We start from the raw sequence: 12916 nt of genomic DNA, 5'->3' as shown, positions 1-12916 counted from the left end.
TCCCACTCCGAGCGATCATTCTCCCATAGAAACGGAAGCAGATCAGCACCCCAGAGGTCTCCAGCCTTGCCACTGGGTATGGAAGAGGAAGAGTTAAAGTGCATGCATGTCGTCCTTGCTTGCTGCATGGTGAGACTCCAATCTGTCACTGAGAGTGAGGTGACAGAGACGCTGGATAAGTGGAGTAGGTATAGGCTCAGCGTGTCCCTCCAAATACAACAATTACAGTCAAAGTGTGCATTGGCACAGGACCATAAATTTTAATGGAGTCCAGTTTACTTGCTCGGTATATGTGGTGTACGGCCATCTCTTAGTTGAAGGACCACCTTAGGACTGAATCTGCCTGAAAGCGGTCCCCACCTTGCCCCTTGTGCATTAATGAGCACGGCACAGGGCGAGTGACCCCTACCCACGGTACCAAACTAACTGTAAATATGAAAAGAAATCAAACATTTATTAAACTGTGTATGGCCACCATAAAAGTGGAGAGGTAGTGAATGGTCACTAATGTTTCTTGGTAATGTTTCTTGAAATACTGTTGCAAAAACTGGGTGAAAACATTCCAAAGTTAACCATTGTGAACCTTAATAAATAAACCACTGTACATTCACCTGGAAGATTAAGACTAGAAAGTGTAATCATGTCTGGGCAAGGGTGGTGGAGTGAGGGAACACTGACTAGGCTTTGAGTGACATTTGCTAAGAGGCTGAGGTTTTGGTGTTGGAGGTGATCACACTCCATCGCAGCTCTTCAACACAACTTGTTCTGGTTGTGCTTGTGGATGGAATGTATAACATCATTGAAGCCCGGTGTTCCCTGGAGCCACATAAACAGCCTTTGGGCAGAATCCGCACAAAAGACCTTGTGTCAGCTTCACGCAACGAAGGTGGGAAGAGAAAGCCAGATGCCAAAATGTTATTGGCTATCTCCATAACAACTCCACACGCCAACATTAATCTTGTGCAAAGTTAGAACTGCATCATGAAGGTTCACACAGCATAACTGCCATGCGGCAGAACGCACCTTTCATGGTACGCCTCCTTGCCTGAGCTCAGTAATGAATGTTGATGTAAATATTAAGGGCCTATGAATGTGACTGTGAGTAATACGAGGGCAGAGGAAACACTGACAAAGTACAATGTAATCCAACCCACACATTTCTCCTGAAAATTATGCAACATATGCATAACTGCGCTAATGCTAAAAACAATTTACAGGTGGAATCCCTTGGGATGGCTAATGCGTCTTTGTTTTGCTCAAGCATTTAATAAATCAAATAAAATGTGTATATATGACGTGCTACTGTTTTATCCTGTAAAATTGCATCAATATAATGCATTTTAACAATGTTTGCTTTCAATTTATAGCAAGGTCATTCTTAAAGCAGTAGTAAACTCTTTCCCCTTGCAAGGCAAAGACATAATGTGCCAATATGCATTGCATACTAGCATTTTATGAAGGACTTACCTTAAAATTAGGCCCTCCAGCAGCCGCTGTCACTGCTGCAGATGCATCCATCTTCGCACAGTCTTCCTTCGGGGTTCATGGGCTGCGGCCGCTTGATTGGCCAAACCGCGATGATGTCACTCCCGTGCATGCACGCAGCTCTCAAGGAACAGCACAGGTATGCCGCTCCTTCAGAGCGTTTGCGCCGGTAACATCGCTGGCTGCTGCTCACTAGAATATCTCATAAACCGTGCACATTTAGGAGATATTCATTTTACCTACTGGTAAGCTTTATGATTGGCTTACCTGTAGATGAAAAAAAACAAACATGAGAGTTTACTAACACTTTAAAGTTGATCCAATCTCTAACTAAATGTTTTTTTCTCTGTGCACTGTGTATGATAAACAATTGCCTTTTTTAACCTCCCTAGCAGTACTCCCGAGTGTAGCTCGGGGTAAAGTTTCAGTACCAAAAGTGGTAACCCCGAGCTACACTCGGGCTTACCATGCCGCGTTGCTCAGTGATTCCCTGCAGCGCTTACCTTGTCCTTCGCTCCCGCGATGTGTCCCCTGCAGCGTCCCCGGCCATCTCCTCCGGCCGATGCCGGCATCTGGCTTCCATGTTCCGGTCCCTGCGAGCCTCGGGACGTACGGGGGCCAGAACCGGCAGCAAATTTAAAATTTTTTAGAAACTGTCATTTTCTTATAAATGAATTTGACATAGTAAAACATTACTGTATCAAACCATTTCACATACATTTTGTCCCTAGTGCTTTGTCCTGTGCTCTGCCTGCATTTTTACCGTTCTTTCTGCCTGGAAACTTAGAAAAGTCCATGGCGTCCAAAAAGCGTCCCTTTTGGTCAAAAGCAGTTTTAGACCGGCTAGAGAACAGCGATAGTAAATCAGAACCACTTGCAGAATTGAGTGATAATGATTCGTGGGGAAATCCGTCATCAGACACTGAAAACGATTTTGCGACTTTGCTCAGCAATGTGCGAACTTGGCGATATATTTCAAATTTCAGTGTTTTTGGTTTAATTATATTATTGAATTAAATGTATTATTATTATATTATTTTTTATTAAAATATAATTTATGATTTTGTGTTTCAAGTTTTATCCTACCCGGAATGTTTACTAGACTCTTGTTCGGACAGATTTCAGTGAGTTATTCCTAAAAATGACAGGCCTACAATAAAAAAAATACATATTTCCATGCAAAAAAATGTACCGCTTTCAGCACAGAAATATGGACATAATCATACCGCTAGGGAGGTTAAAACTTTTTCATCCTTTGTTACATCTCACTGCTACTATTTTCTGTATACATGTACTCCAGCAACGGCTGCATAACATTTCTCGGGACAGGTTTCCTGATGGTGACAACAGTTGACCATGCCTGCATATTGTGTGTCAATACATCCACTTGCAGTCTCCATTGGATGCCCTTGTGCCAGGATGACAATGGACAATGTAGTAGAGCAATTGGGAGACAGGGACAAAGCACTGTCACTTTATAACAGGAACTGCCTGAAGAAAGACCTTCATGGCAGGATCATCAAGGATTAGTTTCATGAAAACTGCAGATTTAATGTCTGAAAATGCCTTTTTAAAGCTTATATAAGATTTTACAGATTTTATTTCAATATACTTTTGTTTCCACAGGAAGCTCTGTCTGTGGTGAGTGACGACCAGTCCCTGTTTGAGTCAGCTTATGGAGCAACCTCTCAGCTAGCCAAAGCAGAAATGACAGCATCGGGGAACCCGGACTATGGCCAGCCACATAAGATTAACCCCATGGTGCCACACCAAGAATGGATCAGCCCACCTATGCGTCTCAACATCAAAAGGGAATATGAACACATGAATGGCTCTAGGTAAGCCAAATATAAATTCTTCAGCACCTAAGGAAATCGTTGCCGATGTCAAGAGCCTTGGACTTCTATGTATTTATCATTGCTATCACTATTGCTGCATCTCTGTATGTAGCATCACCAGGGGCGGACTGACCATTTGGAAACTCGGGCACTGCCCGGGGTCAATAGGGAGCCCCATGAGATGCCCCTGGTACCTTTTTCATAGGCTTTTTTGAGTTTGGGCAAGGACACGGGCCCCATGATCCCCTATTGCCCGGGGGCCCCATGAGTTGTCAGTCCGCCCCTGAGCATCACATTACATTTATATAGTACAAAAAACATTTACTATGCTTGCAAAGCTGGTAATGGTCAGCCTTAGTAGGACTAATGCAGCAAGGTTTACTGTTTTAGTTAAGCTGTCTGCTGTGATGCATTAAGGGAGACTGGAAATGTGGCACACTGCCACTGTGTTTTGGATGGCCTTTGGACTGCTAACTCCAGTGCAGTGATAACCCCTCTTTAATTTCTATCCTCTTGATAAATGTTGTACTTTTTCACTGAAAGTAATGATTTTAGGTTCATTGGTATAGGATGGCTTTTTTGAGAACAATATCCTGCTTTGCTGTTAGAGCAAGGCTCTGCTATATCATACAGACATGGAAACTGCATATAAAGTCAGAGTAGAAGCTCTACTGATGCTGATTTGGTCATTGTCACTTCAGGTGTGGCCTTCCTTGGGGGCAGTGTGCAAAATTGTTAATGTCCATTGTTAAACCATCAGATGCAGCTGTCGATACATACACTCTGCTTGGCCCGGGATGCTTAAAACTGCATTTCTGGCGAAATCTACAAACTATAATTGATATATACATATATAAATATATATATAAAAATATTTTTTTTGACACAAAGTTGTCAATGTAATCAGATATTTATAACACTTCGAATTACACCCCAAAAACACATTTCTCTACTCCTCCAGAGTATGGCAATACCACATGTGTGAGACTTTCAATATTTGTACTGATAACATACCAGACATTGTATCCGGTGTATCACACAATTCAGCCAACTGAAAGGGTTTCCATGGCCAAGCAGCTGCATCCAAGCCTTACATCACCAAGTGCAATGCAAAGCGTTAGATGCAGTGGTGTAAAGCACACTGCCACTGGACTCTAGAGCAGTGGAGTTCTCTGGAGTGACAAATCATGCTTCTATGTCTGGCAATCTGATGGGCGTGTCTGGGTTTGGTATTTGCCAGGAGAACGGTACTTGCCTGACTGCATTGAGGCAAGTGTAAAGTTTGGTTGAGGGGGATTATGGTATGGGTTTGTTTTTCAGGGTTGGGCTTGGCCCCTTAATTCCAGTGAAGGGAACTCTTAAGGCATCAGCATACCAAGACATTTTGGATAATTTCATGCTCCCAACTTTGTGAGAACAGTTTGGGGATGGCCCCTTCCTGTTCCAACATGACTGCACACCAGTGCACAAAGCAAGGTCCATAAAGTCATGGATAGGCGAGTTTGGGGTGGAGGAACTTGACTGGCCTGCACAGAGTCCTGACCTCAACAGTATAGAAGACCTTTGGGATGAATTAGAGCGGAGACTGTGAGCCAGGCCTTCTTGTCCGTCATCAGTGCCTGACCTCACAAATGTGCTTCTGGAAGAATGGTCAAACATTCCCATAGACACACTCCTAAACCTTGTGGACAGCCTTTCCAGAAGAGTTGAAGCTGTTATAGCTGCAAAGGGTGGGTCAACTCAATAATGAACCCTATGGACTAAGACTGGGATGCCATTAAATTTCATGTGTGCGTAAAGGCAGGCGTCCTAATACTTTTGGCAATATAGTGTAGGTTAGAGTAGCTTCGCCTATAGCAGTCTCAGTTCCTATAAGCTTAGCAAACCTAGCCTACTGGTAAATGGCTGACCCTAGTAATGCCATGTTTGGTGGCCAGGAAGTACCAGAGGCTGAAAAAAGGACAAACAAAAGAATTCCAGGAGTGCAGCTGTCCGTAGGGGATGGTTGCGACTAGTATCCTGCAGGAACATAGTCGGACATGCAGATGGGTCAGTTCCGGTCGCAGGCAAATATATTGTCAGCAAACAGGCAAAGGATTGGTACCGGAACAGGCAGAAACATGATCAAACAGCAAGGGTTAGTACATACGGCAGACAGAGGCAGCAGTGCACTGGTGTGGTGGTGATCAGGAACACTGTTGCTGGCTTACACTGGTGTGGTGACACTGGGACTGCAATGGCGACAATTCTTGACACTGTTGCTGGCTTACACTAGTGTGAAGACACTGCTACTGGTATGGACTGGTCAATATTAAAAAGTGCAGCGAAACTACTAATGTGCATACCGCTAAATAAAAATGTGCAAAATTATATAATCCAGTGAATGTGTGTGACATCCAACACAAATATATATATATATATCAATAAATGCATATAAAACGCATGAAAAGCAAAATACCTTACCTCAAGGTTATACCCACACAAAGGTAAAGTCAAAGTCAAACACGCTTGCCCAATACTATGGGTACAGTAAATGACTTAATCATAGGTCACGAATAAGCCATTGATCACGTAATTAAGCGTGTCAAGAGGCGGGGCCACGTGACATCATCACGTCCGGAAGTCTGAGTTTAGCCAGCTTAGACACTACTCCAGGAATATGCATCCTTAAGAGAACAATGATATTGTTGGAAGACGATTTTAAACAAGCGATTTATCTGGTGCACTAGATGTTAAAAGTGCATTAATTTTGTGTGTTTTTAATCTTTTTAATAAACATCAATGAGTTACTCAGATACTGGACTATGAGATCCTTTTTGCTTTATATTTTGCATTTATCTGATTGAAGTCCAGCGGTCTTAAAGCGATACCTGTTATAAGCTAACTGGAGGAAGATTGCTACTTACTGTACCCAGAGCGTTGGGCAAGTGTGTTTGACCTTACCTTTATGTGGGTCAAACCTTGAGGCAAGCGGCAGTATTGAGTGTCGTTGCACTGTGGTGGAGCACATTAGCAGTTTTGTATCGGGCACGCATGATATATGCATGTCATCAAGCACGATCTGTTCTGAGGACCAGAATTTGCACAAGAAATATTTGGGACTATTATAATTATCACATTTGTTTATAATATTTTCATGTTGCTATATATGCTTTTTCAGTTTATGTGAAGTTTATAGAGGGATTTGAGTTCCTTAGCATTGTTCTTGACAAACAAGGTGAATTTCACAATAGATTGGAGGTATTTTTTGTAATTTTATTTATTTTTGTTTTTCATGTGTTTATACAAATTTATTGGTATATATAAGGTTGTCTTGGACGTCACACAAATTTATCGGATTATATAATTTTGCACATTTTTATTCAGTGGTACATACATTAGTAGTTGCACTGCACTTTTTGATATTGATTCCTTTTGGTGTCTGAACGCACGACAATGATTAGCTGCAACACAATAGTAATTATTTTTTCATTTATTTGGGTTAGCGCAGAGGTTTTCTTTTTCATTGGTATGGACTGGTACTGGATGATGGACAACATACCTGGTGTGGTGGTGATCAGGCACAATATGACTGGTGTGGCAGTGATCAGGGACAATATGACTGGTGTGGCAATGATCAGGGACAATATAACTGGTGTGGCAATGATCAGGGACAATATGACTGGTGTGGCAATGATCAGGGACAATATAACTGGTGTGGCAATGATCAGGGACAATATAACTGGTGTGGCAATGATCAGGGACAATATGACTGGTGTGGCAATGATCAGGGACAATATAACTGGTGTGGCAATGATCAGGGACAATATGACTGGTGTGGCAATGATCAGGGACAATATAACTGGTGTGGCAATGATCAGGGACAATATGACTGGTGTGGCAATGATCAGGGACAATATAACTGGTGTGGCAGTGATCAGGGACAATATGACTGGTGTAGCAGTGATCAGTGACACTGTATCTGGTGTTGTGGTGATTAGGGACAATATAACTGGTGTGGCAGTGATCAGGGACAATATGACTGGTGTGGCAGTGATCAGGGACAATATGACTGGTGTGGCAGTGATCAGGGACAATATGACTGGTGTGGCAGTGATCAGGGACAATATGACTGGTGTGGCAGTGATCAGGGACAATATGACTGGTGTGGCAGTGATCAGGGACAATATAACTGGTGTGGCAATGATCAGGGACAATATGACTGGTGTGGCAATGATCAGGGACAATATAACTGGTGTGGCAATGATCAGGGACAATATAACTGGTGTGGCAATGATCAGGGACAATATGACTGGTGTGGCAATGATCAGGGACAATATAACTGGTGTGGCAATGATCAGGGACAATATAACTGGTGTGGCAATGATCAGGGACAATATAACTGGTGTGGCAATGATCAGGGACAATATGACTGGTGTGGCAATGATCAGGGACAATATAACTGGTGTGGCAATGATCAGGGACAATATGACTGGTGTGGCAATGATCAGGGACAATATAACTGGTGTGGCAGTGATCAGGGACAATATGACTAGTGTCTAGGTGATTAGGGACATTGACTGGTGCAGTGGTGATTAGGAATACTGAATGGCAGAACTGGTCTGGTGACATTGTACTGCTGCAGCGGTGATCAGAGATAATGGCTTTGGTGGAACACACATACAGTGATACTAGAGCAGCCAGCCACTGTACATGGTCACCACCACAGTAGTACGATATCACCATAGTGACACTGGCTTTGCACTGGTGACAGTATGTAAAAAAAAATAATAATAATAATAATCAAACAGGGACTGGCTTGAACAGGTACTTGCTTAGCCATCAACGGCGAGTAAACAACCACAACCAGAAGTGATGTAGGACACATCAACTGCTTCATTTGTCACAGAGGAGTGGAGGGAATAGATGTTCCTTCTCCTCTGTACTCAGCCAGCCTGACAAATTGTAGCGGTCTCAGGCTCCCCAATGACATGGGAGAGCCCAAGAATGGCAGCAGGAGAGGGGCCTCTATTGCACCCTCTAAAAATGATTGGGCAGTAATATAGCCACTCAATCACTTACATGAAAGACCACAGTTGACTTCTGTTATGAGAACAATGTAAAGATCAACATATAAAAAGTATTTGTATCTGTAAGAGTAAAAGGAGGACATATAATATAGGTGTAACATATCCAAGATTATACATTTTTGCAGGCGCCTTAAAAAATTTGTAAAATGTCTACTTTTTTTCATATTTAAAAATTTAACATAGGTTGAATTAGGATTCAAAATGACACTAAGCTCTGGCTTAAAAAAAACATTTATTCCAGTATATATTCTTAACTCAAAAATGTACCATCTATTATTCTCAGCCTCCTCCATTTTTTTTTTTTTTTTGCTGCTGTGATCCGACGTCCTGTTAAAGGGTGGCCATGTTTGTTTTTCATGGTCCCAAAGTATTTAGGAATGTAGCCACCCTGTCTTGCTTGCTCCCAAGAGGGACTTTGGACTATGGGATCTGATATGTCCATATAGCAGCACACATGACTACAACGAACGTGCATTGCACCTTACAAACAAACAGAAGTAAGGGGGAAAAGGAGAGGACCTCACAGAGGATATTAGTTACAAGGAATCAGAAAAACACTGTAAGAAACGATTTCACAAAAAAATAATTACAGGGCCATTAAAGTATAACTTTAAAAAGTTTTGCCTGGAGTGAAAATGGATTTGATGACCTATTAGGGTTTTATTGCTGTCTGTGCCCCCAATCTACTCTATTTTTCCTGTTTACTATTACCATCGGAAGAGAAAGTAATGTAAATCCCACAATTTGTGTTGTCCCCAGAAAAGTAATAGAGGGGAACTTTTCCAATTGGAACACTAGTTCTGGTGACCTAGGGGTCCCCAAGGAATTGCCTTAATTTGAGGGGGTTGTCTCACTTCGTGTTTTGGCCATGGGACAGTGAAGGTAAATCTCCCCAATGGGACACTGGTGGCGAAAAATAAACTGACAGGTGTTATAACCCTCCCTTACACTATCAAAAAAAAAAAAAAGTTTTGCCTATGGTTCTAGTAAGTAGTTAAGTAGTGGATGTGTGTGGATTATTTTTGGAGAATAAGGATAGTTTAGTGTCACATTAAGACATATTCATATTTTTTAAATAAATCCTGTTTCCCTTTAAGATGTGCATGTCTTCCATAAAATACATATATAGGCAACATCCTATAAATATGGAAGCGTGCCCGTGAACAAGTCTCATGTAATCTAACAGAGAACTTTCTATGTAATGTGTGAGCCAAGTGATATTAACCTTAACCACTTCCATGTACAATGTGATTGTATAATTGTGCCTCCCGTACACCCTGAGAATGGCTCTTCCATAACCCCTCCGGGGATTGACACGAGATCTTTGGTCGGCTGCCTGGAAAAACAGTAGCCAAAAGATGAAAACTTAAATTCAAACACATGTTAGTCAACATCTCCAGTCCGTTGTGCAGATTCGGCAGTCTACTGCAGACATTCGGAAAAAATTACGGATGAACTGTTAACCCTCTGGAGAGATGAGAAACATATTACAGAGCAAAATCCCTCATCTCTCTATCTGCAGAGAGGCTTGGGTCTATTACCAGCTACAAAATACGCCTGTGGAGTGCTCAGAACTCCAAACCCGCTGGAAAAAAATGGAAGTATGCAAAAGTAAAACAACAAGACATGTTCATAATCCTTTGTAGAAGAGAAATGAAGTGCAGGCACTATATCATACATAATGGGGTTATTAATAGCTTGTCATCCAGTCCTCAGTTGTCTCTTCTCTATTTTAACTCTCTACTTTACCCACCTTCACCTCCACCTAGCACCTCACTCACTGCATACAAGATTGCAAATCATTTCAAAAACAAGATTGATGCAATTCGTAGGGGCATCTCTACTGCACAGACATCCATACCACTTGGCATACCTTATAGGTGAAACTCGAAAAATTAGAATATCGTGCAAAAGTTCATTTATTTCAGTAATGCAACTTAAAAGGTGAAACTAATATATGAGATAGACTCATTACATACAAAGCAAGATAGTTCAAGCTGTGATTTGTCATAATTGTGATGATTATGGCTTACAGCTCATGAAAACCCCAAATCCACAATCTCAGAAAATTTGAATATTACATGCAATCAATAAAACAAGGATTGTACATAGAACAATATCGGACCTCTGAAAAGTATAAGCATGCATATGTACTCAGTACTTAGTTTGGGCCCTTTTTGCAGCAATTACTGCCTCAATGTGGTGTGGCATGGAAGCTATCAACCTGTGGCACTGCTGAGGTGTTATGGAAGACCAGAATGCTTCAATAGCGGCCTTCAGCTCTTCTGCATTGTTCGGTCTCATGTCTCTCATCTTTCTCTTGGCAATGCCCCATAGATTCTCTATGGGGTTCAGGTCAGGCGAGTTTGCTGGCCAATCAAGCACAGTAATCCCACGGTCATTGAAGCAGGTTTTGGTGCTTTTGGCAGTGTGGGCAGGTGCCAAGTCCTGCTGGAAAATGAAGTCAGCATCACCATAAAGCTCGTCTGTGGAAGGAAGCATGAATTGCTCCTAAATCTCCTGGTAGACAGCTGCGTTGACCCTGGACTTAATGAAGCACAGTGGACCAATACCAGCAGATGACATGGCTCCACAAATCAACACAGACTGTGGAAACTTTACACTGGACTTCAAGCATCTTGCAGTGTGTGCCTCTCCATTCTTCCTTCATACTCTGGGTCTTTGGTTTCCAAATTAGATGCAAATGTTGCGCTCATCAGAAAAGAGGACTTTGGATCACTGAGCAACAGACCAGGTATGTTTTTCTTTAGCCCAGGTAAGACGCTTCTGACGTTTGTTGTTCAGGAGCGGCTTGTCAAGAGGAATACGACATTTGAAGCCAATGTCCAGGATCCGTCTGTATGTGGTGGCTCTTGATGCACTGACTCCAGCCTCAGTCCACTGCTTGTGAAAGTCCCCAACACTTTTGAATGGCCTTTTCCTGACAATCCTCTCCAAGCTGCGGTCATTCCTGCTGCTTGTGCACCTTTTTCTTCCACACTTTTCCCTTCCACATAACTTTCTATTAATGTGCTTTGATACAGCACTTTGGGAACATCCAACTTCTTTCGCAATTATCTTTTGAGGCTTTCCCTCCTTATGGAGGGTGTCAATGATGGTTTTCTGCACAACTGTCAGGTCAGCAGTCTTTTCCATGATTGCCATTCCTACTGAACCAGACTGAGAGACCATTTAAAGGCTCAGGAACCCTTTGCAGGTGTTATGGCTTAATTAGCTGATTAGAGTGGGACACTTTGAGCCGAGAATATTGCACCTTTTCACAATATTCTAATTTTCTGAGATTGTGGATTTGGGGTTTTCATGAGCTGTAAGCCATAATCATCACAATTATGACAAATCACGGCTTGAACTCTCTTGCTTTGCATGTAATGAGTCTATCTCATATATTAGTTTCACCTTTTAAGTTGCATTACTGAAATAAATGAATTTTTGCACGATATTCAAATTTTTCGAGTTTCACCTGTATACTAAACCTCCCTCAACACTTTCCTCTTTTGACCTTTCTACTACTGAAGAGGTCACTAAGGTTTTCTCAGAAGCCCGTCTCACTACCTGCCCCCTGGATCCTGTCCCCTCACAATTACTACGGTCACCCTCTTCTTCTATCCCATGCTCCCTCACTCACATCTTCAACCTCTCCCTCTCTAACGGTGCCTTCCCCACCCCTCTAAAGGGGTCCCTCAAGGTTCTGTCCTTGGACCCCCTTCTCTTCTCTATCTACACCTCCTCCCTTGGTCGCTTGATAAACTCCCATGACTTTAAGTACCATCTCTATGCTGATGAAACACAAATCTATCTTTCTACTCCTCACCTCACCCCTTGTTTCTCCTCTCTCATTACTAACCTACTAAGTGACATATTGGCAGGGATGTCACTCCACTTCCTCAAACTCAATCTTTCCAAAACTGAGCTCTTCGTATTCACTCCAGTCCGTTCCCCCTCCCCTGACTTCTACATCACGACCAATAATACAACCATCAGTCCCTCCCCTCATGCTAGGGTACTAGGTGCAATCCTAGACTCCCATCTGTCCTTTCAGCCCTAAATCCAATCCCTGTCCAAATCTTGTAGACTTCACCTCCGCAACATCTCCAAGATATGGCGGTTTTTAGCCTCGGAAACTACTAAGCAACTTATTCACTCCCTGGTTATCTCTCACCTTGACTATTGTAACTCCCTCCTCATTGGCTTACCTCATCGCAACCTATCCCCTCTTCAGTCTACCAGACTCATCCACCTTACTAACCGTTCCGTATCTGCCATCCCTCTCTGCCCATCCCTCCATTGGCTTCCCAATGCCCAACGGATGAAATTCAAAACATTAACATATAAAGCCATTTATAACTCTGCCCCAAATTGCATCACCAATCTTGTATCCAAATATCACCCAAACTGTCCTCTCCGCTCCTTGGACGTCCTCCTGCTCTCTAGCTCCCTTGTCTCCTCCTCCCATGCTTGTCTCCAGGACTTCTCCAGAGCTTCCCCCATCCTCTGGAACTCTCT

At 42.6% G+C, this 12916-nt stretch overlaps 1 protein-coding gene across 1 annotated transcript in view; it reads left to right on the top strand.

Moving 5' to 3' along the window:
• The window catches only part of FLI1 (Fli-1 proto-oncogene, ETS transcription factor), a 133538-nt gene that overhangs the window by 44646 nt on the left and 75976 nt on the right, over positions 1 to 12916 (top strand). Inside the window, exon 2 of the mRNA XM_089652096.1 lies at positions 3112 to 3323. Within this exon, the coding sequence (XP_089508222.1) occupies positions 3112 to 3323 (212 nt within the window). The remainder of the gene's footprint in view (positions 1 to 3111; positions 3324 to 12916) is intronic.

The sequence above is a fragment of the Staurois parvus genome, unplaced genomic scaffold, assembly GCF_062004578.1.
Source record: "Staurois parvus isolate SC_StPar_1 unplaced genomic scaffold, SC_StPar_1.0 ptg000671l, whole genome shotgun sequence".
NCBI classification, from domain to species: domain Eukaryota; kingdom Metazoa; phylum Chordata; class Amphibia; order Anura; family Ranidae; genus Staurois; species Staurois parvus.
Note: the sequence above shows the minus strand (reverse complement) of the source record. Positions and strands in the feature narration are given on the sequence as shown.